The sequence below is a fragment of the Amphiura filiformis genome, chromosome 19 (assembly GCF_039555335.1).
Source record: "Amphiura filiformis chromosome 19, Afil_fr2py, whole genome shotgun sequence".
Taxonomy (NCBI): Eukaryota; Metazoa; Echinodermata; class Ophiuroidea; order Amphilepidida; family Amphiuridae; genus Amphiura; species Amphiura filiformis.
Window position 1 is genome coordinate 2363727 of NC_092646.1, and position 27975 is coordinate 2391701.

The following is a 27975-nucleotide window of genomic DNA, read 5'->3' on the forward strand; positions in this document are numbered from 1 at the left end:
TGCCTCAATTTGTTCCATTGCCGCCTAAGGTCAGCGAAAGTATGCCACCACAAATGCCCATTGTATCACAACCAGTTATTCAAGCACCAGGACATGTGGTGCCAACAACGACCCATCCCAAGACAACATCAGCTACCACCACAAGTCAGATAGTCACTGTATCGTCCACTTCACAACCAATATCTGTGCCAACGTCGTTAGCGATGACTATGGCACCACAAAGGTTTCCAGTTAGTGTGTCTGTTAGCATGCCAGCTGTTGTGAAAGCATTAGGAATGTCATCCATTGCAGCACCGAGGCCACAGCGTCCTCCACAGACCATTGATCCTGGCACTGCTGTGACTGTAGGTGCCCTCGTTGCTGCTCAAGCCGCTGCAGCAGCTCAGTTAACACAAGTTGTTCCGGCACCTAAAGCGGCACCTGGTGCAGGTCGTCCACCAACAAAGCGTGGAAGGAGGCGGAGGGAGAGTACAGACCAAGAGAAGTGGCTTGCGCATAAACAAGCAATGGCACTTCAGCAGGCTCAGCAGATGAGGCCTGGACCAGGACAAATAGCACATATACAGCAGATGCAGCAACAGCAACAACAGCTGCAGCAGCAACAACAGCAGCAGCAACAGCAGCAACAACAACAACAGCAGCAGAAATTGCAATCACAACAGCAACAGTTTACTCCACAGCAAATGCAGGAACAAATTTCAGCAATGCAACAGCAGCGGCGGCTTCAAGAGCTGCAAGAAGTCCATAGACAGCATCAGCAGAAAGAACAGCAGAAACAACGACAACAGCAACAAAAACAGACACACATGCAGATACAACCGCCGTTCAGTCCGCAACAGCAGCACCAGAATATCCGTCAGCATCCTCCAACAACGATCGCACCTCAAATGCGTCAGTTGATAAGTCAGGAGAATGCGGCTGTAGCAGCAGCTAAGGTTGGCGCTCAAGCTGGTCAACTTATTCCCATGGGACAGCAACATATGCACATACCAGGACAGCTAAATGATCCAATGGTGAAATTGGAACAGACGTCCCCTAAAGGCAGGGCTCCCGAGGTGCAGATTTTGAGATCAACTGGTGCCAGTGGAGCTCACAGCCATCATGTATCAACAATAGTGTCATCCCATGGCATGACACCAGCTTCCATGGCTGCCCATCAACATGCAATGCAAGATGTACCAACTTCACTTCAACTCAAACCAGGACCGCACAGTTCTGGTATACTAGTAATAGCATCATCTGCAGGACCTACAAAAACCTTGACAACCATGGCTGGTAGCACATCAGGTACCATGACAACAGCATCACAACCGACCTCCTCGGGAAGTGTGATTGCAGAAGGAAGGAAGTTCCATTCTATTCCATTCCATACAGTTCCGACTTCAGTGAATGCACCGTCCTACCCAGATAATGCAAGTGTACTGAGGGCAAGACTCACAAGCGGCAGTGAGAAATCATTGCCACCGAAGAAAGAGAAATTAGAACAGTTAGCGAATATGGCGCCACCAGGCATGGCCCATCAATTACAACAACAAGATGGCAAAAATGTACCAGCACTACATGGTCAGATGAGTCCTATGGGTATGCCACCACAAGAATCACAGAAAGTAGCTCATGTGGAATTGCAACGCCTACAAGCTGTCACACCCGGTGCACGTACACCCGGACCTCCGGGTAAATCGGAAGAAGCTGCAGAGAAGAAGAGAACTAAGTCTGATCCTGGATCACAGTGGCCACATCCACAAGTAGAGCAACAGCACGTCCCGGCAGCTGCATTCCGAACGCCGGATGGTAAAGTGTTCTACATGAATGCTCCTGGTGTGCAACAAGGTATGAGGCCAAATACACCTGCTAGTCAGGCACAAATGGTGTATCCTGGTATGGTTCACCCACAGTTCTACCTTGATCCCAAGAACACTGAGAAGGTACCTGGGGCTAATTCATCGACCCCAATAGCCGGCATGATATCACCAGAGACGATGAAATCTAGCGGACAAGGGGGACAGGTGTACTTCCAACCAACACTAGGTCTCCCCGGACGTTATGGTGTTATGTTTCCTGGGCTTGAAGGTCAACCACTTCCTGCTGCCGGTGGGAGGATAGCATCGCCAAACTTGCCATCACCGGCTGTGTCGCCTCGAGTGAAATCTCCGGCAGTAGGACATGCAGAACATCCGCATCCGTCAGTGACACCGGAGAAACTAGACATGTCTAAAATGGAATTGGCTCAACATCAAATGTTACAACCGGGCATTACATCTGGTATCCCACCACAGAGGGCGCCAGGCATTACCTCCGGTATACCACCTCAAATGCACAGAGGTATGCCTCAGCTTGTCATGCGTAAGCCGGGCTACAGTGTAGAGGCAAGAATCCACCCCGGTTCCAAACCGGAAGAACAGCACAGTCCAAGAGATGGCCCGCCACAGGACGGCATGCACCGGCGAACTCCGGTAGTAACCGATATATACCAGTCACACCATATGGAAGCACCTCATATAATAGGAGGTCACCCAGAACAAGACTCTGCTACACCTAGAGCACCTAGCCGGGAATATCAACCTGGAGTACCAAGAGAGCCAACACCCGGAACGTGGCCACCACAGGGGACACCGTCAGCCGGGATTTCACCTCATACACCTATGGGAGTACATCTACCTAACCAACCTCCATCACCTATGCCATCCGGCCCTCCAGACTCACTCAGGGTAAGTTACTTTGGTACAAATACCGAATAGGGTGCAACTTGCTAGACTTAAGTCCAGTCCTAGTTTAGGGTTGGGGTAGGACAGTCTTGCAATAAGACTAGTAGAGTTGCACCCTATTCGGCAATCGCTCTGTTACTTTTAATTTAAATTGAAGTAGGAAAAAAAAAATTATACAAATCAATCATAAATTTTTGCGGTACATTAATTTTCATGTACAACACTTTTTTTGTTATGTTTATGTGCGCATGCAGCTCTGGGTAAAGATTAAAATTTGTTCATCCTATCAACCCAGAGAACTAAGTATATATAATTTTCAATCAATCATGCAGTTATCAAATATTTTTTATTTTAGGCAGAAAAATCAGAAGTTGTAAATGTCAATTATGAAGGAAGATTGGAAGGATGGTACTGAAAGCATACTGTAAAAGTGGAAATTTTTGCGGTACATTAATTTTCGCGCTTTTCACGTACAACACAGCTACTGCGAAAATAGAAACATGCGACTAAGTTCTTTTAATGTATAGGTCTATGTTTAACTCAAAATTGCGAAATTAAAAACAAGCAATGTAGTTCAAAATCGGCAAACGCAAAAAATAACACATGCTAAAATGACCACTTTTACAGTAGTAAGACTCGGAGGAGAGACTTGCACTAATTTGGTGTCGTAGTGCATGTTAGTATTGGTTACTGCTCCAAGTCTGGGCTCATACACCTGTTCTGAATTGTGATATGCCATAGGCTTTGTGTTGTGATGATTTCGATCAGTGGTTCGTAACAAAGAAAGCGTGATCCAGTTGACCTAGCAACGGTCATATTCTAACATGCACTACGACAGTGAATATTGACAGGCCTTCCCCTGATCTGGTTCAAAATTCTGAATGTGAAGTACATCAAATCATTTCACACCATCGTCAGTAAAATTATGCAATGAAAATATTTTCGAACTAAATATATCGGCAGTGATTCAAATGATAAGGTATTTATGGTATTGATCAAATTTAGTTATTGTTTTTTCTGTTGCATAAATGTGCCAGACACAACAAATTACTAGCATTCCAAGTACTTGTCAATATAAAGTAATGAAACATGAACATCATCCATGGCATTGTCTTTTTTAAAGACATTTCCTGTTTTCTGTTGCCTTAGCAACCTAAAAGAAGCAGACATTGTTCAAAATGTACTCATTGGTTATCTTCACTCCTTTCCATTACAGAGATACCCCATCATGTGGCAAGGTTTGTTAGCATTGAAAAATGACATCGCAGCCATCCAGATGCACTATGTATCAGGCAGTGAGACAGTCGCCCGTGATTCACTGGTATCCCAGATGCCGCTACGTATCGCGCAAAGAATGAGACTTGAACCATCACAACTAGAGGGTGTTGGAAGACGTATGACGGTAAGTGGAAATAATTATGGATTAACTTTGATTCACTATAGCTGCTGGTGTTATTGTTTACCAATTAGTGTATCATTTAAACAGATTTCAACAAATTTGTTCGATCTTCGTTATTATATCAGAATTAATGCTAGATTTATATTTGGCATTCTTAAACACTTGAGAACGTTCCTGCAATCTTATTGGTTCTTACCTGTGTGCTATGATACGATATCACATGGGTCAGCACGTGTGCATCAACGCGATAGGCATACTCGCTATTTGAACCAATCGGAGGCGCATAGCAAGTTAGCAACAACGGGACTGATCGATTTTAAGCCCTAGGTAGTTCCTGGTAAGATTCTTGGTAAGATTTTATTTGATTAAAATTTACAATACCTATGATATTTTCATTTGAATTGAGGTGTTTAAGATTAAGAATAAAGGTATTGTTTTTAGTCGCTGTCGTGCATCTATCGTCTCATATAACACGGGCGACATCATTATTTTTGGCGTAAAACAACTCGGCTTCGCCTCATTGTTTTACTTAAAATAATGATGTTGCCCGTGTTAAATGAGACGATAGATGCACTCCAGTACAGGCACATATTACTATTTTATTGCAATTAACAAGAGTAAATAAATTGATTTCATAAATAATAAGGATAGTTCAAGCATCGATGGTCAATCAAAAGATCAAACTAATTTGTTTTTAACACGTAAGCTTGCATAATGCATATCTCATTAATGCAATGTCCAAATGAAATTTTGAAAGTGAGCTTTTCTAATGGAATAAGGTTATTAATTATTTTAAACTGTTGTGATTTGGTAGTTCACAGCATCTTACGAATGGTAGTGAGCTTTGGCAAAAACTGCATTGCTAAATTCGTAGCGAGCGTGTAGAAGAATTAAAATATCACAGATATACTTTTATAGGTGCTGCAGTTCTTGAGTTACGTTGTAAAGAGGGCTGAAACAACAACACTTTTGTAGAACGTACATAACTCATTAACAACAATAAATTTAGCAAGTTTGCAAAGTATACGATTTGTAGAACTAACTTTTGCAAAACATCAAGGTGTTAATTTTCAATAATATATTGATCTAGATAATAAAAATCGATTTTTAGGTTGCTTTGACCAACAATACCTCGTCTACCCTTAAAACATTTTTGACATTTTAAAGAAAATTATCAACTTTTTGTCTGCAGTCGACACCCATGTAGATAGGGTTTCAATCCATTTTAAGAAACACACACAGTTGGTCAATAATAAGAAAACATGCAAACTAAATCATTTTACTTTATTTTACCCAGGTTGAAGACGAGTCAGTGGTGCTACTTGCCCTACCCTGTGGGCGTGACCGTCATGAGCTTGACACTCAAACCGCATGTCTCAGGACCAACTTCATCTCTTACTTGCAACAAAAGCAAGCAGCAGGAATTATCAACGTGGCTATCCCACCATCTACAGAGGTATGTATAGAACAGCAGAATAAATCATGTGTGGTCATTTGAATGCTCTGCATGCTAGCCATTGGCTTCAACATAAAAAGGCCAAGATTCTTCAAAATATCAAGATCTGAAGAACCACTGAACCAATACTATGCTTGTTTGTACTCATTTTAATGTATTTTTCATTTCCAAATATGTCATGAAAATATACATTTCTGAAATTGTTAAAACAAAATTTGGAACTTTTTGTCTGCAGTCGATACCTGTGTGAAGACAGTTAAGAATGCACTCAATATGTTAACAAGCTTTCTCCAACCTGTATGGCTTTCATCTGGAATAGCCCATTTTGTGCAATGTCAGCATCACAGACATGAAACACAGTCATGTTTTACTCACCAAATCATGTTTTGACATGCACAAAAAAAATGTGACTAGTAGTAAGCAGGCATGGGCAGTGGCACATTGAGCTGTTCCGGGTGAAATCCATACACCCCCAATGGAACAGGGAGAAGACATAAATCTCCCATACAGGAGTGTAGATTTCAAATGGAGTCACCCATTCAGGTAGCCCCATTTGAAATTCACACTCCCTTATTATTGGTGAAATCCATACACCCCCAATGGAAGACAGGGAGAAGACAAATCTTCCACACAAGAAGTGTAGATTTCAAATGGAGTCACCATTCAGGTAGCCCCATTTGAAATTCACGCTCCCTGTGTGGGAGATTAATGTCATGTCTTCCATAAGACACTAGGATCCACAGCATGCTCATCTATCAGGGGAACAGTTCTTAAACCCCAATACATTTGTACATTCATTGAATGACCTTTGAAGATTTGGGTACAAAAACTCATATTCTGCAACTTGAGGTCAAATTTTGCACTATGATTATGTAATTGAGGTTATTGAACTATGTCATTGGGATGAGGCTCTTGTGGGCCATAGTGAGAGGTGTTTGGATTTCAAACCAGTGGGCACCTTTTTGAGAGTAACTGGCTCCTAGTTTGCTTATATTCCAGCCTGGCCTTATGCTTTAAATAATAAAGCAATTACCAAACTTCAATCATCTAGTGTAACTTATTTATAAATTTATTTTCTATTTTTTTCATCTTTGCAGCCATCCTTTGTACTACATATCTTTCCACCATGCGAGTTCACACAAGAGAACCTGTCTCGAGTAGCCCCAGATCTACTGGATAGCGTTATGGACATGAACGTGGCTCATCTCATGATTGTCGTCGCAACCGCTCCAGGTCTTTAATAGCTTGAAAAGGTTTAGCATTGTATATCAATAACTTGTGCCCATCGTATGAGCAAACTGCCTGTCCCTTATGAAAGGTAGACGGCTAGCGAGCTAAGACGCGGCTACAACTTGATGACCGCAGGTTTGAACGCGTGCAATGGTCTGAGAGGCCGTCGATCGAGTCTGGTGACCATTCCGGACTTCTGAAGTAGCGGTGTAACTTGTTGACCGTATCGTGGAGTATTTGTCCATAGCCAGTTTATCCTGAAAAGAGATCCATCTCCATGGACTTAACAGTGGATTACTATTTGACCATCACAACCACCCAAGTAAATAACTGGATCTATCTTTGATTTAATGGAAATTGCCTAGATATGACACCCGCTTACTGAAGTATGGTGTGAAATTTGCTGTGGTACCTTACTGGAGACAATACTCCCCGCCAATTTGGAATATAATATACATACATTGCTACCAAGTTAGAAATAAGACCAATCTGCTTTCTTAAAGTGGATGTTACCAAACTGAAGTTACCTTACCTAGTCCTGGTATTGACCATCTCAATTGGTGATTTCTGTTAACTTGTGATATTGCATTGTACTATACCTGGATTTATAATTTAACCTGGATTATACACACTTAAACCTGGTTATCCCACCACAACCATCAAACTACAAGTAGGTGGTCTACCCACTTGCACAGGTAGATAACAAGGATTACCAAAACACATTTAATATTGTTCTGTGTTAACATCTCAACCAAACTGAAGTGGAATATGTGTATCTCCATTCAAAAAGTTACTTTCAGTTGGATTGTCTTCAATCATACTTTGACTGGATTTGCTGTTAGACGTCAGTTGAGCAGTATATCAACATACTTCTGGATTTGTCGGCAGCGCAACTATCTTACCTGGGATTTTACGTCTCATGTTTATCCCACCGCTGCCACCAATTTGTGTCAACTTTGTTGTGTGCCAATAGACCTAAAGAAACAGTCAAGACAATCGCATACTTGGGTACGTGTTTGTGAAACCATCCACACCTACCTAACCTTATGTTGTATAACTGAACTATCCGAGCGAGACATTATGTTGCCAAACATTCATTCAAGTCTACAAAGTGCATCTAACCGCACTTTTGTAAACTTTTGTACAAACCTGTGCACATGTTAACAATTGTAGAGCTATTAGCTTTGTAGTTTTGACGTCACCATTGTGGGTATTGCAATAGTCTTTGTTTGCCTATTTTGTTGTTCGCCTCACATTTGACTTACGGAGAAAAAAATCAAAACAGAGAGCTTGCAACAGTTTGCAGAACATGGCTGGAAGCCATTACATGTAGTAGTCATGTCAAAGAAGAAATTTATTTTGACCCATCAGTGATGCAAAGACAACATCACCCTTACAAGTTAACAGCAGAGTTTGCATTACGATCTTGTATTATACATGATAGGTTCACCCAAAATGTGAGGTGACATAAGATTTGTATTCCGCAAATCCCACGTGGTGATAATGGTCATTACACAAACGCCCCAGCTTGACCGATTGTTTGCAAATTGGCTGTATATATGTCATAGCTTTGATCGGTACAACCAAAGCAAATAATTGTGCTCAAATCGTCTGTAAATGTAGTGTTTTTAATGTTGTTGTTTCGTGGAGAGATGACCAAGTGTCACTACCAGGCCCAATCACATCATCTCCTCATGTTAAGTTCAATGACCTAATATGTACTTGAGAATGACCTATTCATTGTTGGGTATGAAATAATGTAGTACCCAGAGTGCACATGACTGTATGTGTATTATTGTAATACATGTGGGGTCATTAGGGCATTGAACTTAACAATGGTGGGTGGGTTGGTTTGTGTAGTGATGAAGAAATTTTATTCCGTCAAAAAAACCTTATAACCCCAAACTGTATAAAATAATATGGGTTAAAAAAAATTGTAAAATATATAAGAAAACTTGGTGTACTGTGGATAGCTACGTGCAACAGTGTTAAGAACTCTGTGCTGATGAGAAAAAAATTAATCATGTTCACAGATAATTATGATGATAATAGTGCAAATTTTATTTGTAACCCTTGTGGTCTACTTTATTATAGAGTGAATTTGAATGAAGTTTGTGAATGAAGAAATTATTTGCAAACTTGCATTATAGATTGGGTTAACTGGATCTGCAAGTCTTGTGTAAACCTGGCTTTACAACTGGTCTAAACCTGGTTTGTAATCACTAAACTAGATTTATAATAATCAAGACACAAGTTGTAACCAAGTTTACATTCAATGAACAAGTTGTTCAACCATAGCTTATATTAATTTAGCTACACCAGGTTCAACTGAATCTGCAAGTTCTGTGTAAACCTGGTTAAGTGGTTTAAAACCCAGGTCTAAACCAGGTTTGTTATCATCAAGATACAAGTTGTAACCAGGTTTACAAGTTGTTCAACCATAGCGTATATTAATTTAACAACGTTTGCATCAGGGTACAATTGATGCACTTAGGTTGAGAGCATTGTTAAATGATTTAAGTACATTTATTTTTTGACCAATTTTGCAGCTGAATCTGCTTAATTGGGCATACATGTTATGATGCATCTAGATTGGTGAACATTCTTGAAAAGTCTCTTCCTATTTTACGAATATATGCTAGTAATAACCAGTTTCAGTAAAAATCTACCTATCAAAGTAAGATTTTTTATTTGGTTTTGATAAGATAAAACCAGAAAATTTTGAAAAGCACAATTTATGTAAACATTTTGATAAATGCTCTTTGATTTTTGACTATCACTATCTTAAGCATGAGATCAGTGTATTGCAACACAGATTTTAACATTGACTGCTTGGCCAACTGTGTGGGTTGCTTGGTGCACAGAAGTGGTAACTGCTCTGCTTAAACAAAGGCAGTGAACCCATCTGTGCAACAGGCAGCTCATGCAGTTGCAGAAAGCAGAATCTTGGATAACTATGTAGTTACTACCACACGAAATATAGCAATTCTATTGTGGTAACCGGATAGTTGTCCAAGATTCTGCTTTCTGCCAGGCTAGAACATAAAGCAGAATCTTGGTTAACTATCCAACTATCCAGTTACTACCACACGGAATAAAGCAATTCTATCATGGTAACCGGATAGTTGACAAAGATTCTGCTTTCTGCCATGCAGTTAGCCTTTTAGGGCTCTTCACCCTGATCATTCTCATAATGAGATGATAATTTATGTATAATGTATTCAAATTAATTCCTTGTGTAATATTGTTTCTTGATACTGACTCGCTGATATGGTTTTCAAGATAATTGTAGGCGGGCGGTAAACCGCGTATGTATCGCTAAATTAGTGTGTGCTGCTTCTGTGCTTTGTTGTCTAAACATGCTGTTTGTATCTTTTTATGAAAAAAAGGGTTTTGGCAAATTTTAATATGAATGAACGAGTAAAATTTCATCATATCGTACACAAATTTGAGAGATTCTGCAGTGGATTTCAACTGGAATAGCCCAATGTACATTCTGCACAGTTACAGTCACTAAGGACCACAATGGCCTCATCCCAATGCCATAGTTCAATAACCTCAATTAAACAACCATTGAGCAAATTTGACCTTAAGTTGCGGAGTATGAGTTTGTGTACCCAAATTTTCAAAGGTCATTCAATGAATGTGCAACTGTATTGGGGTTAAAGAACTGTGCCCTGATAGATGAGCATGTTGTGGATCCTAGTGAGTATATCAATTCAAGTTTCACTGCTATTGTTTTTCCTGCCAATGAGCATTCGTTAAAATCACAACTAAAATCACACTATTGTCCAAGATGAATTTTTTTTCTGGACAGACGTTTGGATCCTGTTTTTTAATGCAGGGGGACAAATATTGTAGCAAAATTATAAATTTTGTATGTTGCAATGGAAAATGTGCACAAAATATGTTGGCCCTACAGATGTGTGCATGGTTACAAAATGGTTGTTCAGGGTTACACCGATGGTAATGCTATTGCAAAAGGGAATTTCTTTTTTGTGGCACTTGCTTGTGCCCAGAAAAAAATTGGTTTTAACTTGAATATTTGTTGTCTGTCTAATAAATGAGTTGTTTAACAACTTAGGAATATTAAATAGATTATTTTTATCAGTACTGTATGTTAATAAATATTAATATAATATCACAATGCAACCACAAAGATCTATAGAAAATTTTTACAAAAATGGGAAAACTGTTCCGATCGATATGGGGTATTTCTTGTTTGGCAGTGAGTTGCTCTTTTTAATGTATATCGTTGTGCAGCTTTTACTAGCTATGTAACCGTTGCATAAACTGGTTTGATATGTGAAATTTATATATAATTGTTGCCCGATAGTTGCAGAAGGTATAGCTTTGTCCAAAATTCATGATTTAAAATAATTGTTTATTGTCCAAATTAATGATTTGTGGTATTGTTTAAGTCTGGGTTAGTTGTTTTATCAGAAAGTGATTTGATGCGCATTGTATAATAGATGGCCTGCTTTTGATGTGGTCATCAAAGTGTGATGTTAGCAATGTTGGGTAAACGGAAGATTAGTCAAGTAAGGCATGCAAAATTAATAGCGAAGCTTAAAATTTATTTAAAAAAAACGTTATATGAACAAAATTGATGAATCCATCTTTGGTATGAGGTTAACTCTCTGAGCACTACCTGCTGATCTAACATTGCCTCTAGATTGGTCTATACACGATATCTTCATTTTAATCAACAATCAGAATGGAGCTTTGCAAATAATTCACCCCAATTTTTTGGTGTAGTGAAATTATTCTAACAATATTGCTGATTGGTCCAATTGATAATGAAAACTTCTTTTTGACCAATAGGCATTAGGCAGGTACATGTAGTTGGGGTTAAAAGGACAGTAATATTGTGTGTAGCACAATGTAAAATATGGTTATAGAAATTCATGTAGAACTTGCGGATTCTAAGGCAACTCATAGCACAGCATGTTCGACTTGACCAAATGGGCTATTCCATTTGAAATCCTTACACCCCCTATGGAAACATGATCTTAATCTTCCACACAGCGGTGTAGGTTTCAAATGGAATTGCTTATTCAGGTAACCCCATTTGAAATTCACACTCTGAGATTAAGGTATTGTGTTCCATAGGAGGGGGTATGGATTTCAATTGGAATTGCCCAATGTGCAGTCTCTGACTTAATTAGCAGGCTTTGTACATTGTATGCGTCATTCATACCAAAAATGGATTTGTTTGGTATAAAACCTTCTTGAATTGTTCCATTTTCAGAAAGTGGTTATGTAATATAAGAAGCATTGTACCATTTTTGTAGTGACTACTGGTCATCTAACAGCATTTCTGATTGGTTGATAACTTGAAATGCTCATTTCAATTACCAATTATGACTAGGCTTTCAACTATTTATGGTCAAACTTGCATTTGCAGATGATCTTATTAATACCCTCGTTGATTGGTTCAAAATTAGACACAATATTCATTTTGGCCAATCGGCAGGTAGTTCTCATGGGGTTAAGAAGGATGGCAAAAGGATGAATTCAAAGGCAACATGCACAACACTTGAAAAGTGCAAACCATATATTTTGAGTAAGCGAAATCCACATAAATATTTAAAAGCGAGAGAAAAAATTGTCTTGTTCAGAAATGAACAGACTTCTTGTAATATAAGCAGTGAAAACTTTTCTTGTGTTTTTTTTTCTACCGCAGCCAAGATGTTAATTGATACCAAAGCTTTATTAATACAAGATGAAAGATTTTTATCATCGTTTTGTCATTCAGGGAAACTTACCCTGTGTGAAAAGTCAGATTTTTATATTGTAAAGGGCATAGATACTGCTGGCATTACAGTGATAAAGTAGGCAAGAATACACACCGTGTATATATCATGTTCTCTGTATATTGTTCCAATTATTTTTGCTTATTTTATCACTGCAATGGAGCGTATTTAAATAATGTTTTTGAATTTTCTTTTCTAGATATTTATCATAAAGCATGAAATTTAATTACCGCATTAGTTTTTCCACATCGCTATTTAATCAATCATGCTAGTCAGCTGTGTAATGTGGGAGAAAAAATGCGGCAAAGAAATTTCATGTTTTAGAATAAGTTTTTACTTCATTTCAGATGGGAAGGTACCACACAATGTTACTCATGTATAAATATATAAACATTTAAAAAAGTCATGTTGTAATTCCCTAATGTGGTTACCATGGTTACCGTAAACATAAAATGGAGTCATATCATAATTGAATTCATATGGTGCTTTTGATTTTTTCCAAACTTATTGAAAGTTTTTTCCCTCTCATTTTTTTGTTGTTGTTCAATGATTGTGTCATATATTGTATCAGACTTGTAAAATAATTAATAGTCATTGTTAATATTGTACAGAAACTTAAATGTGTGTTACTACAAACAATGTGGCAAAAAAAACACAACAAAATCATGTTTGAAAAGATGAAAACAGTTTTATAGTAGGTGTAGCACCCCCGGGTGCAAGCAGTCTGCATATAGTCCTCAATGGTTTTTGTAGCGTATCATTTTTTCTGTGCAAAGTACTCTGCGTGATATGGTGTGCGATTTATCGTCAGATTCTCTCAATGCTGCTTTTCGTAAGCGGGAGAAGAAAACCTCCCTTGTATAGACCGATTCTCCCTCTTTGTCGTTTTTAGTTTTGAACAGACTGTAGTGGATTTGTTTTTGTTGATTTTACATATGCACACAGGAGGTGTAAATGTATTGTATTATATTATGTCACTCCAGGCAGGCAGGCAGGCATCAATGTGGTTGTATATAGTAATGATGATGCCATAAATACTCATCATCTCTCCTTATAAGGGAACTTCTATTTTCAAACCAGAAGATAACAGCTAAAAACTGATGTACATTTTGATATTGAGAAATAAATGGAGAGATAGAGACACGATACTATCAAATAGAACTTGTTGTGAGTCTAGCGTCTTTTCTTCTTTGTCAGTACAATGTACAGCTGCAATAAGATACAGTTATGTAGCTAGGGGACTGCCCCCCCCTGTGAGAAGTCTTGCCCCTTCCCCCTGTGAGAGGCCTTTTTTGTAATATTTAGCCCATTTTTGGAGCGATTGCCGAATAGGGTGCAACTCGACTAGTCTTATTACAAGACTGCCCTACCCCAACCCTAAACCCTAACCCTAAACTCCGTAAACGAGGACTGGACTCAAGTCTAGCAAGTTGCACCCTATTCGGTAATTGTACCCCATTTTTGACTAAGTTTTCCTCCTGGAAATTTGCCTTGTCCCACCTTTCCCCCACCCTCTGAAAAAGTCTTGGCCATATATACCACTGACAAGATATTAAGCCCTCGCTAACAAATGTGCCGTCTTAATGGACTATTCCAGGTGAAATCCATATCTTCTTTAGAAGACATGTCCATGATCTACACCCCTTGTGTGAGAGATTAAGGTCATGTCTTCCATAAGGCCGCGATCACATAGAAGTATACAGTATTCGCTATACGATATACGCTCATTCAATCAGGCGGAGTTCACATAAGAGTACTAGTATACTATGTGAACTCAGCCTGATGGAATTAGCGAATACCATTATACAGTATACTTCTATGTGATCGCAGCCTAAGGGGTGTATAGATCTCAACTGGAATAAACCAATTGTGCACAACACCCAGATATTGGGGCTGATGATGTCCAAGAGTAAACAGGATGAAAAGCCCCCTGTCTTGGAAGCAATCAAAATTTATGTGAGAAATAAGAATTATTGTGCATTTTGTTTCCAGTCCATACTCACATAAGTTTTCCTGGGGTACTCTGATTTCTTCCTGCAACTGGGCTTTCTTCTCTGTGTATAATGTGATCCGCCTTGTCCAGTGGCGGTGCCATGGGGGTGGGGGAATGGCCCCCCCCAGTCAGAACTCTTGCTACCCAGAAAAAACCCAAAATTACAAAAATTTCCACTTTTTGCGGTAATTTTGCACAAAATTTGTTGATTTTGTCCCCTGAAATTCACTTCCCCCTTATGCACCCCCCTGAAAAAATTTCCTGGCACTGCCACTGGCCTGGTCTCTGATATCAATTGTGATTACAAGGAATTGGAAAGGGACGCAAATGGTCCAAGTATATAAGTTCAGCACCCAACCCTATCCCCAAACCAACCTATTGTTTTCTGGAGGAGGGGGTAACCCTATCCCCAAGTCAACCGGTTGTTTTCTTGGGGTGGGGAGATTTCACATGAAATATCAACCCATAAATCACTGCTCTTGAAAATGGGATCCTTTTCACTGACGGTATAAACCACTGGGTGAAATGACCAAAAAAGAAGTTTCGTATATTTGATTCACCTCAAGTCCGGTAGTGTGCGGACAAACCGCCCTTGTACGTGTTCATGTACGATTAACATTATGCGCCATTTGATACTGCGACCAGCAAAATATGCACCTACATGTACTACCGAACTTGTAGCGAACCAATGTATACTGTCTCAAAAGAAACTTATTATTTTTCACAAGGTCATATTTTAAAATCCTGTCCATAAAAATGAACAAAAATTACACACAGGATTACTTCAATACTCTACTCTAAACACATGTCAGTAACCAAGCAGTTGTCCAACTGACACAACAGTATAATGCATTGACACGGAAAACAGCTTCTGGGACCACATTCACAGGCGAATAATTGGAACCCAGCAAAAGAAATCTGTGAGAATGCATACAAGATCCTTACACAGGTGATTATTTCCAAAGAGTAAGTGGAATATTGCTGCTTCTGCTTTTCACACACTTTCTTCAAGAAACAGGTCTTGTTCCACACTATTCCATTTACTCACAGATTGCTTGTGTTGGGTGCCAATTATTGGGCTGTGAATGTGGTCCGGGAAGCTGTTCCATGTCAGTGCATTTTGCTGTTGTGTCAGTTGGACAACTGTTTGGTTACTGACCAGTGTTTAGAGTAGAGTATTGAAGTAATCCTGTGTGCAATTTTTGTTAATGTACAGGATTTTAAGATATGACCTTGTCAAAAATTGTAAGTTTCTTTTTGAGGCCAGTTTATATCTCTATAATAAAATTTGATAGTACCATTACTAGCCTACCCATTTTAGCAAAGGACCCTGAAATTGGGACCCTATTAACACGGTCTGTGTCTCTGTGATGTTGGATGAAATCATTGACACATTTGGTTTGGGGACCGATCGTTATTTACGGCAGGGGGGTAATGGGCGTTTTGGAAAAAATATCGACACAAAATTTTGCGTTCCCCCCTCGCGTCCGCTCAAAATTTTCGGATTCCCCCCTTGTTTTCCCAAATTTCTCTATTTAAAACTTAACATTCCCCCTCTTGGTTCAACGAAAATTTCGCGTTCCCCCTCAAGACCCCAAAAATTTCGGATTCCCCCCTCAAAACGCCCATTACCCCCCCTGTCGTAAATAACGATCACTCCCTTGAGTAGTCCTGAACCACCTTGTGTTTTCTTTTTCCTTTCTTAATTTTTTTTTACTGAAATGACAACGTACAAAACACGCGTCATACCTACCCTGGGAAATATTTCCTCAAAAAAAATATGGTGATAGCGCCATCTATCAGGTTATAATCGCCAGCCAATCAATCAATCATTCGCATGTGTTTCTAATATAAAATTCACAGAAAATCCTAAAATTATTAACATTTTCATGAACTTATATAAATTTTCGGTGATTGAAATTGATACATATTGACAAGCTATACGTTAACACAATCTAAAGTTTATATTTTGATTGTTAAGTGATGAGATTTAAGCAAAATTTATTTTTGAAGAAAGGAAAACTAGAATCATTTGTTGACATCTCCGGCTTAGCAGCGAAGGTTGCTAATAACGCTGTAATCCGTCAATATGTCAAATATTTGCTTTTAATTAAAAATTGCTGCAGGTATTGTTTATTGAATATTTAATACATGATATGTACAGACAACATGTAAACCTTGATGCTGTTGGTTTTGGAGTTTGAGTTCGATGCATTGCACCACGGATATCGGCTGACCAAGTGAGTACATTTTTAAGCTTACTTCAATACTTAACTTGGTACTTGGTTGGTGATCCTCCAAAATACTCAGAAGAGAGTTTTAACTGGAGGGAAAACTCCAATTACCAATTCAATCATCATCATGATTTAATTTTTTTCACTCTTGAAAACTATATATATATCACTTCTTATACACGTGTCACTTGTATGACCCACCCCATGACCCCCGGGGGTGGTGAGTCACTTTACAAAGGTGCGTCGGATTTAACTATACCATGACCCAGATGTGCGGGTAAACAATGACGGACATTTGCCGACAATGACTGAGCCCTCGTCAAAATTGTGACGCACATGTTAAGAATTATGACTGTCCTCATGACGCAAATTTGACTCACCATTTAGGTATTTTGACTGACACTGATGCACCTAACCATTGACGCACCTAGGTAAAGTGACTGACACTGACGCACCCCTCGGGGTATGTTGTGACGCATTATATTGAGTAAATGACCGCACCCTGCGCCACTAATTGGTTGGTAAATGACCCAACCATGACGCACATCCCCCGGGGGTCCTAGGGTGGGTCATACAAGTGACATGTGTGGGACTATTATGTACAAATGTACAGGTCGGAGGTCTTTCAGTTACAAAATAATTCGTGGTCATCATCCCAGGTCAGCACTCATGGAACATACCCATTTTAAACTAAATTTCTTGCACCTGTGCAATTAACCAGTTTGCCAGTACATCAGACATGAGTATTGTCGAGTATATGGCCAGGTGCAGCTAGCCTATGTCGCAGATATATATACCTGTGCTGTAGCGTACATCTATCTACTATCCACGACATCATGATGGTTACTTGGTGGATAGAGATTAGAAACGTGCAGCCTGTTTTCCAACAAAAATGTTATTTTTTCCTGACGACGTGTGTGGAAATTTCCTGGCCTGCTGCGTTGTGTGTAACAAATTACTGTACAACCTGTTCATAAAATAATATCATCCGTATCATCAATGAATGCTTTTACAGAGTGCAGATATTCCAGTCTATGGTTAGGGTTCATGACATAAGGGGCCGTTCATGATTTTCGCCATTTTCACTAAACGTACAAAGCGTATGTATACGTAACTTTTTCCAATGCCATGGCAAAGGATTCCATGAGCCTACTACTTTAGAAAAATTACATAATTCGTGTACATCGTGGAACATACTCTTTGGGTGCCTCCAGGCTTTTATTTTTGAAAGTTTGCATTAGTATATCTAGTAAAATACTCACTTTAGAAACCTACTGTCACCTATGTATCATGTACATGTCATCTGTGATTGCTCAACTTACATGTTGTATTCTACACATCAGCTTTTGTCCAAAGAAATATTTAAAAAGATGATTTTTCAATGATTTTATGAATAGCGAAAAGTCCACTCAACGACTATACATATGAATATGGTACCGGTAATGAATGCACGGATTGCACGCTAAATCACGGAGACACATACACGTATCTCAAATTTGCCTTTTTAGCCCTCACCTCACATTAAAGGCCTAAAAAGGGAAAGAAAGAGAAAGAAAGAAAGAAGATTAAGAAAGAACTAGACAAAGCTGTGGTCTAAGACCATGAACACAGCCGTGGTGTGACCAGGCTTGATGACCAACGACCCCTAAATCTCTGAACACCCCATAGACATTGGCTAATGTCAATGCATGAGTGCATGCGGCATTGCTCCAGATGTTATCTTATTTGGGCTAGAACAGGCATTTTGAATGTAACGTATTTAGTCTCGGACCAGAAGTGAACCCTTACTAGCAAATTCTACTGTTTGTATTAATTAAGGCTCAAAATATGAAAAATCAGACAATTTTGGTGTCAAAATTAATCAACTAACATTACAAAACAATTAAAATGTTGAACACAAGCTCTAAACAACATTTTTTTACATCTTCAGAATGCAAAAATTTGAAAAGAAAAAAAAAAAAACTTTTTCAGGAATTTCCAAGAATAGGGTCGGTTTTCTTTTGTACAGTAAATAGAAAAAAAACCTTTTTTCTGATTTTCAAAATTAGGGTCGGTCGGTTGAGGGCAAGCAAACATCTTTTTTTTTTGGCCTAACCACAATTCACATGTGAACATACTGTCACTCTGCTATGTTTTTCTTAGCTATTAAAATTTTTTGAAAGCCTTTGGTTTTACACTGGAAATGACCTAAGAAGACCCAATTTTGCTGGATTTGAGCAGGTGGTGTATGACGGCAGTCCCTAAATTCAGTAAATTTTCATCGTCAACCGTGTAATTGAATGGGATTATTTTGAAATTTTAAAACGCTTGAAATATCACAAACAAATAGGCCTATGTTGATAAATAATATAAATACAAGTTAAAACCGTTGGGGTTCGATAATGAACCCCACAAAACTAACCGAGTATCTTGGAAAATGCCATACGGCCGGGCGGTTTCACGAGTTGCCGGCTCGATCATGTCATCCGCCGCCTGGATTTGAGAAGGACTCAGAGCAGAGTCCTCAAGTCTTTAGGATCCGAGTCCGATTTGGTTCACCTCAAGTTCGGTTGTGACATGCGTGCATATTTCGCTTGCACCAGTATCAAATCATGTGCATAGAGTTAAACATTCTGAGTGTACACGCACACGTACAGGGCAGTTTGTAGCCACACTACCACAAAAAAGCATTAACGTCACTACCAAACTTGAGGTGAACCAAAATATAGTCCTGAGTCCTCCAATACTGCGGTAAAAGCATAAATTTGATCTAAGTTTTGCACTAGTTTGTAATGTTTGAATCTCTTGAGATACTCAAGTTTGCTTTGGGTAGGGGTGTGCCGCTGAGAATTTGGAAGTTGACCCATCAATATACCAATTTTTCATTTATACCAAAAGTCAAAATTTTCGGCCAAATTTAACCCAAATTTTCTTAGTTTTTACAAATTTGTACCAAATTTTCAGAAAATTTTGGCTAAATTGATAGCAAAATTGGGCTATTTTCCAAAATTGGCTAAGAAAAAGGTGTCATGATCCAAATAGGCACGTCCACATATGGTCATTTACCCCCGGTTTCTACGTTCTAATGCATGATGCGTAAGCCTCTTCCCTTCTTTGTTGGACATACCTTTGATATGAAATCAAACAAAATTGACGCAGGGCTGACTTTGCGAGAGGTTCATGGTGAACAGACACATATTTTGTGAACCTTGTTTTGCAGCTTGATATTGCTGCTATCCCCTCCCCTTTTTCATGTGATTGACAGGTTGCAGAGGTATGGTTAAATATGAATAGAAACAAACTGTCAATCATTCTGACTTGAGAATTAAAATTGACATCAATTTGTAAGAAAATTACACAGACTGCATTTTTTCACAACAAATTATATAACATACATGTACTAGATGTATTTATTTATTTATTTATTCTTTCTTTATAAGCAGGGTAATCCCATAAAATGTTTTAACACTGATCTTCCTAGGGGCGCTGCAAGAAGAGCCATACATTTATAAATTTAGAAAGCAAATTTATACTTCTACGCTACTCAAATTTGGTACACTCACCGGAGCGCTTTCACCGGGTCAACAGGTGTCTTCAGCGGATGTCATTGCTCTGAAGATTGTTGTTGCTAGTGATGTAGTACAAATGTACTAGGACACCTCCGATGACGTCACAGATGTTGATGACGTCAAACTTGAAGATGTTGACTTAGCGTAGAAGTATAAATTTGCTTTCTATTTACGTTTACCGTTACGTATGAATATACATCATTATATTTATCAATTTAAATATACAACTTAAATAGTATTCATACAGAGTACATGTGGAAAAATATATACTTGAACATGAAATAATTATGTTTACAATAAACTTATGCGACAATGACTAGATAATAACACTATCACATGGCAGTTCTGTTAAAATGGCATTGTCTGCTTGTGATAATACAATCTTTAAAAGTTATATGGAATATTATCTTTATTTATATACATAATAAGTATAAAAACAGGGAAAATCTGTTCCAACTGACCGGCAGGGAACCAAAGGATGGATCCAAAAGGATACAACAGTGTTACACTAGCAATGGATAAAATTAAAAACAGGGAAAATATGACACAACATCCAATGGGGAGTAACATAAGACATACATGTATAAACAAAGTTAAAAACCCGACGTTTCGAAAAGACAAAACTTTTCTTTCTCAAGGGATAAAATAAGAGACCTGCTCTCAGTATAGTGGAGACCAGCTCTCTCTTATTTTATCCCTTGAGAAAGAAAAGTATTGTATTTTCTAAACGCCTGGTTTTTAACTTTGTTTATATGTCTTATGTTACTCCCCCATTGGATGTTGTGTCATACATAATAAGACTATAAAAATGGCATGATGAGGACACTTTTCATCAAAGAGCTAAGCCACAATAACATGAAGCGCCAACAAGATCCCAATTTCTTTTTTCAATTTTGTTATAAGACCAAAATGAATGAAGATTTCAAAATCTGCTTTAGTTTTATTGGGATAATGTTCATTTTCCATGTTTGTGAATGTGTTAATCGGTTAATGAAGGTTTTTGGTCCAAAATTTAAGATTTTTTATCTGAAAAAACAAAATTTAGCAACAATGTATCTTGTTGAGATAACATGCTATCAACATATTATTTATTTAAAAAATCCATTACCCACTTGTATTACATGTAGGGCCTATACTCCCTAAATATGGTATAATCTTAGACCCTGTTCACATTAGGAAATTTCTTCACTCGACGAAGATAAGTCAATCTTGATTTTACTAATTAAGCATGCGTACACATTACGCTGAATGAAGATCGAACGAAGACATTGCACAATTTCATGAAAGGTAACGAAGCTATTAACGGCCGGCTATTATGAAAGCCGGTGAGGGCCACTTGTTACCTGATCACTTTCCTTTTTAATCTTTGTTCGAGATTTGTCGAAAGAAGAAAATTTTCTAATGTGAACAGGGTCTTAGTGACAGTGACTGTTAATATATTAAAGTTATAGTGCAACAGGAACAGTTTAAAAGTAAAATTGGGTTAATTGAAAGGCATCAATTAATGCTCAACTAGAACTAGCCCCGTTCCACAAACCGCGACGCAAGCGCTCGCTATTCGAGAGGCGTCACAGTTTCGCTACGCTCACTTTTGAGAGGCGTCGCAGTTTGTGGAACGGGCTAGTTCTATGCTCAACTAGATATTTATTAAAGTCCAGGATGACATTTCATGTTGCACCTGGCTTGCATCGGCTAAACAAGAGCTTGGCTCCACGCCTGATCAATACACCATTGACTGAATTGTACGGGACACATTTCATGTTGCACCTGGCTTGCATCGGCTAAACAAGAGCTTGGCTCCACGCCTGATTAATACACCGTTGACTGAATTGTACGGGACACATTTCATGTTGCACCTGGCTTACATCGGCTAAACAAGAGGTTGGCTCCACGCCTGATCAATACACCGTTGACTGAATTGTACGGGACACATTTCATGTTGCACCTGGCTTACATCGGCTAAACAAGAGGTTGGCTCCACGCCTGATCAATACACCGTTGACTGAATTGTACGGACACATTTCATGTTGCACCTGGCTTACATCGGCTAAACAAGAGGTTGGCTCCACGCCTGATCAATACACCGTTGACTGAATTGTACGGGACACATTTCATGTTGCACCTGGCTTACATCGGCTAAACAAGAGGTTGGCTCCACGCCTGATCAATACACCGTTGACTGAATTGTACGGGACACATTTCATGTTGCACCTGGCTTGCATCGGCTAAACAAGAGGTTGGCTCCACGCCTGATCAATACACCGTTGACTGAATTGTACGGGACACATTTCATGTTGCACCTGGCTTGCATCGGCTAAACAAGAGCTTGGCTCCACGCCTGATTAATACACCGTTGACTGAATTGTACGGGACACATTTCATGTTGCACCTGGCTTACATCGGCTAAACAAGAGGTTGGCTCCACGCCTGATCAATACACCATTGACTGAATTGTACGGGACACATTTCATGTTGCAACTGGCTTGCATCGGCTAAACAAGAGGTTGGCTCCACGCCTGATCAATACACCGTTGACTGAATTGTACGGGACACATTTCATGTTGCACCTGGCTTGCATCGGCTAAACAAGAGGTTGGCACCACGCCTGATCAATACACCGTTGACTGAATTGTACGGGACACATTTCATGTTGCACCTGGCTTACATCGGCTAAACAAGAGGTTGGCTCCACGCCTGATCAATACACCGTTGACTGAATTGTACGGGACACATTTCATGTTGCACCTGGCTTACATCGGCTAAACAAGAGGTTGGCTCCACGCCTGATCAATACGCCGTTAACTGACACCTGCAGACCAAAACACATGTAGTACTCAAATGAGTATGTTCCATCGTTGTGGTCCAGCACTTGAAGCAAGTTCCCATCTTCTAAAGCCTCAACGTGGGCTCCACCAGCGGTCATTGGTTGTCCAGTGGTATCTACCGTTTGAACGACTGCCTTGTTTGAAAAATCTTTTCCTGGTAATCCGACTTCAATAGAGCAGCGGAGGGGTCAATTTGTGGTGATGGTAACCTCAACTCTATATCGCAAAAATGCTGCAGGGAGTCTTGAATGCGTGCCATTGCTGTATGGTGTGCATCAGTGAGAGTAAAGTTAGTCTTATCTGAAAACGACGCAGGTAATTCTGTGTTTTCTAGCTCTTGTAGTCTGGTCATGATTTGTCGTTGTGAGTCTAGAAGTTGTGTCTGATGACTGTCAGGGATGTTTGTACTTGTACTTGTTTCACCAATTTGTTTACATGCTTCGTTAGCAAACTCGCATGCACTGATCATCTTAGCGGAGAGAAAGTCGGCCGATTCAATGCTTTTTGTTAAACGATTTGTCTCTGCTTGATACAACCTTTTCAAACTGGAGTGAGCTTGGTTAAATTGGCTTTCAATCAAGATAAGAAGTGTTTGCTTCGATTCTTCTATTTCTGTTTCCATTTTGTCAAAATTTTCTTTCCGTTTTTTCTGTAATGCTTCAAATGACACTCTTTTCTCAACCAGCTCTTGATTTCTGTCACTAATTCTTGCTGATAACTGCTGTATATCAGATGCCATTTCATTTACAGCTGCTGACAAATCAATAATATAATGACCGTGATGATCATCACGGCACACTGCACAAACAGCAAATCTACACATGGTGGACGTGCAAAAGTACAGCAAATCTTGATCATGCTTTCGGCATTTTGTAGTTGCCTGTTGGCGATTTGAAAACTTGCGTTTCTTTTCCTGTAGCTCTTGTATGGTAGAGAGTTTGTGAGATCGTAGAGGGGCCATTCTTCTGTGTGCATCCACACAAGTTTGACAGAGGAAGCAGCCACAATCATGACAGAAGTTTACTGCTTGGTTGTCTACCTCGTCACAGCTACCACAAAACATGGAAACACTGAAAATATCACGATACTCTTTTAAATTCTCGACAAGGAAGTTATTAGGTAGATTGTCTACAGTTCCTCCTGGTAAAGCTACCACATAGCGGCAGTTAGGGCAATTAAACTTTGGCCGCTGACCAGCAAGGGTTTGGAGACAAGTTTTACAGTATGTATGTAAACAAGGCAGACATTTAGCTTGATGTGTATCATTATCATATGACTCTGCACAGATGGAACAAGTCAAAAATTCTTCTTTAAAATCCTCTCTTCTTTGTGCATGTGATATAGAAGTAGCCATGATTTTTTTAGACCTGGAGCAGTAAGGAGCAATAAGGAGCACGATTATATTATAAATCAGATCTATATATCAGCAATCATATTATTATAGCTCAGCTTATCCACCATTTTACATGGATGTCTATGTTTACACGTACATGTAGTCAGGTCATAAGGCAACACAATCCCAATCATACCACAAGAGGGCAGTATCACTTGTTTTAGGGAGCTGTTGTTGTCATCATTTAATATCATTCTTGTCTCGTCTGAACAGAGGGAGACTTTAAAAGTGGTCACATCCCCAGGGTCCCATCTGGTGGGGTTTATGCGTGGGGGGGGTGTATGTGTGTGTTTATTTTATGTAAATGATATCTTTTCATTGTGATCACTGATGATATTCAGATATTACCAAATATCCAACTAATATCTGTATTGTTTTTTCCTGGGAATGACCAAACGGGTTGTGCCGCAAACATGAGTAGCATTTTTGGGATTTTGGTATGTCAATGGGTCTTAATTTCTTGAAAAATTGGTATATTTGATAGGTCCACTTTCCAATTCTCAGCACATACCCATACAAAAACCAAACTTGAGAACCCCCCCCCCCGGTAAAAAAAGGTTTTGCAGGCAAAACCCGAACCCTGTCCCAATGATATAATATTTGAAACAATCAAATTATGTTAAATATGCTTTTTGCTCATTTCCTTTACTCTCAAGTTAACTCTGATCAGTGGCGGTGTACATGTAGCTAAAGGAGTGAGTGCCAGTATAGGAGCTGTGCAAAACAGAGGGGGGGGGGTATATCATCAATTTTTTGTGGGTATGCTGACAGCGGACCCGTAAAAAGGGGGGCCTTTTGGAGATGCAGACAGTCAAAATCAAGAGTCTTTCTTGGTACATATGGTTGGAAAATGCCTGGAAGGGGGATTAATTTCAGAGCTGCGAACGCTAAAATTCAAGCCGGGAAATCAAGGGTCTTTCTTGGTTTCTGGTTGAAAATCGCCTGGAAAAAACAAACAATTTGAGGAATGAGCAATTTTGGGGTCTTTTAGAGCTGAAATTATAAGAATCCAGGGTCTTTAAGAGTTCTGTTTTGGTAAAATTCAGGTCTTTGCACTGTTCAAAAACATGGGTCTTTCTGGTGGAGCCCCGGGGTAGAGCATACCCGTATGGTCATTTGTGTTAAGTCCCCCCCCCCCAGCCTACATATTTTTATTGCACCACTCCTAACCCATAGTACCAACAACCTTTCTGCAGTGGGTGCAATTATATTGCAATTTAGCAAATTTTGTTAAGTACTATTAAAAATAATTTGGTTTCCACACCCCCACCCCTGCAGGCGAAACAAATTTGGGGTCAACAATTTCACAATTTCAGTTGGCTAAAAAGGCTTTCAGTGGGCACTGAAAAGGCCGTCCATGCGATCCACCCCTATTCTAACTGGTCTAGTGACGGCCCGGTCCCCAACTCAAAAGTGGACAACCATGAGAGTTACTAAATCTTTCAAAGGCCCTGTTTGCAATGATTTTCATCAAATTTCCCCCCCCCCCCCATTTTCATGCAAAATCAAGGACAAAATTTGGCCAAAAACAACCCCTTTTTTGTGGTTTTCAATGACCAGAATTTCAAACACCCCTGTTCAATGATTAAAATTTCAAACACCCCTTATCAATGACACTAAATATTGACATAAAATTTCTGGATTTTCTCAAGTACCCCTTTTATCCAAATTTCACAGACAGTGCAAATTAAATATTTTGCTGATCACTGTCAAATTTCACAGACAGTTCAAATTAAATACCCCGTACATGTATTTTGCCAATTTCACGGTCCTTGCTACTGGTAAAAAAAATAACCCCTTTTCCGCGCAATTTGGTAACTCTCATGGTTGTCAACTTTGTGTTGAGTTGGGGGGGCCGGGTGACGGCCAATAGTATTAAAACAGGTAATGAGACATGTACAATATATAATTCTCTTTGATTCATATTTAACAAGTTTATTTGTTTTCAGAAACTGGGTGTAAAGTTTACATAATACATAATCTCAAAATTATAGATGTTTTTAATTAAATTTAATTGTGCACAAATACCAAATACCCATTTTCATATTTTTGATCTGAAATTGGGACTATATTGAAAAGAGTATAAAAATTGTGGTACATCACCTGAAAAGGTGAATTTTGTTTTACATGAACTAAATCTACATTGTAATGCTTACACAAAAACATTTTTTTTTGTATTTGTAAACTCATTTAAGTTTAAACAAACACTATGAACTTTTTTGGTAAATTACAGTTAGCCTTGTACAACAAACTTTTTTAATGTTTCGGTGTTTTTCATGTACATGTACAAACTTATTATTAAATACTGAACAGGAACATCATTACACATTAATTGTTGCTTCTATGGAAGACTCTTAATCTTAGGCCCAAAAAAATTGTTTGCTTGCCCCCAGTGGGATTTTTGGGGTGGGTTGGTCAAATCTATATGTTTTTAATGACACACTACTGTATAGGCCTAGGCAATTGGTCATGTGGAAAGATAAATCAATACTTCAGACCATCAATTGATACATGAGTATGATATGACACACCATAGAAATGTACATTGTAGATTCAATTAGGGTGACTGAACACTTACAGCCAGCCAAAGGCACAAAGTTTATTGAAAACATGGATGCAGGAATGGACACTAATTTTATTATGAAATGTTATATGAGTTTACGGTAATGATTTTCTTCTCAATAAAATGTTGTTGGCCAAATTTAGCTTTGAAATGAAATTTACACACAGAAAAAGTAAACATCAAAATTAGAAACCAAAGTCTAAAAAAAAAATGGAAAAGGGCCGACTCTGATTTTGGCCAATTTTGGGTCGGTCGTTGGAGGGCAAGCAAACAATTTTTTGGCCTTACATGTATCTTTCTGGGTGAAAAGACTTTGGTGTTAACTTATGAGCACTTCATGTTTTATTCTTATAAGTATTTTAATAGTTTTAGGTTTGTTTCTTCTTTTCAAGTGGGTTTTACTTGGTTGCTGTCTTACTGTAAAAGTAGAAATTTTCATGAGGCTTTTATTTTCGGGAATATTGCGAGTTGACATTAAATTGCCAAAGTAAAAGCTTGCGCAAAATATCCTTTTGCAATAAAGATGCATTGCAATTAATGTAGATACCATGCTGGACCTGCCAACTGTCCCTCATTTTGAGGGACTCTCCCTCATTTGGGGTTTTCCAAACTTCCAAAGTGAAAAAGAGGGATAGTCCTGCAATGATGGCAAATTTAAATGTACAATGTACATGTAAGAACACCAAAGAATGATGCAAATTTCACTTTAAAATTTTGCTATTCTGTCGGTCCGTGTCACGTCACTTCCGGTTGATGATGTTCGAGTGAAAACAAGTTCCTGATTCGATTTTTGTTGATGATTTCTGTCATTGGTGTTATGTAAATTTAGACCGCAAATAGTCAGTGGAATCCCACAACCGTTTCTAAGTCTTC

General features: G+C 38.9%; 3 protein-coding genes across 3 annotated transcripts in view; 2 read left to right on the forward strand and 1 right to left on the reverse strand.

Annotated features, from left to right (window-relative positions):
• Positions 1-7915, forward strand: part of LOC140141686 (uncharacterized) — an 80065-nt gene extending 72150 nt beyond the window's left edge. The window contains 4 exon segments of the mRNA XM_072163598.1: positions 3-2708; positions 3922-4107; positions 5402-5560; positions 6658-7915. Of these exon segments, the coding sequence (XP_072019699.1) occupies positions 3-2708; positions 3922-4107; positions 5402-5560; positions 6658-6801 (3195 nt within the window). The 3' untranslated portion in view covers positions 6802-7915.
• An 8674-nt stretch (positions 7916-16589) lies between these two features.
• Positions 16590-27975, forward strand: part of LOC140140823 (uncharacterized) — a 42498-nt gene continuing 31112 nt past the window's right edge. Inside the window, exon 1 of the mRNA XM_072162578.1 lies at positions 16590-16779. The gene's annotated coding sequence lies outside the window, so the exon portion shown is untranslated. The remainder of the gene's footprint in view (positions 16780-27975) is intronic.
• LOC140140811 (E3 ubiquitin-protein ligase TRIM56-like) lies at positions 20167-24766 on the reverse strand. Its single transcript, XM_072162566.1, has 2 exons — positions 22711-24766; positions 20167-22621 (listed from the first exon to the last, which is right to left on the reverse strand). Exon 1 carries the CDS (start codon positions 24498-24500, stop codon positions 23262-23264), a length of 1239 nt encoding a protein of 412 aa, XP_072018667.1. The 5' UTR covers positions 24501-24766; the 3' UTR covers positions 20167-22621; positions 22711-23261.

Excerpts from the sequence above, each read along its gene's own strand:
- LOC140140811 (XM_072162566.1), bottom strand. The coding sequence starts at position 24,500 with ATGGCTACTTCTATATCACATGCACAAAGAAGAGAGGATTTTAAAGAA.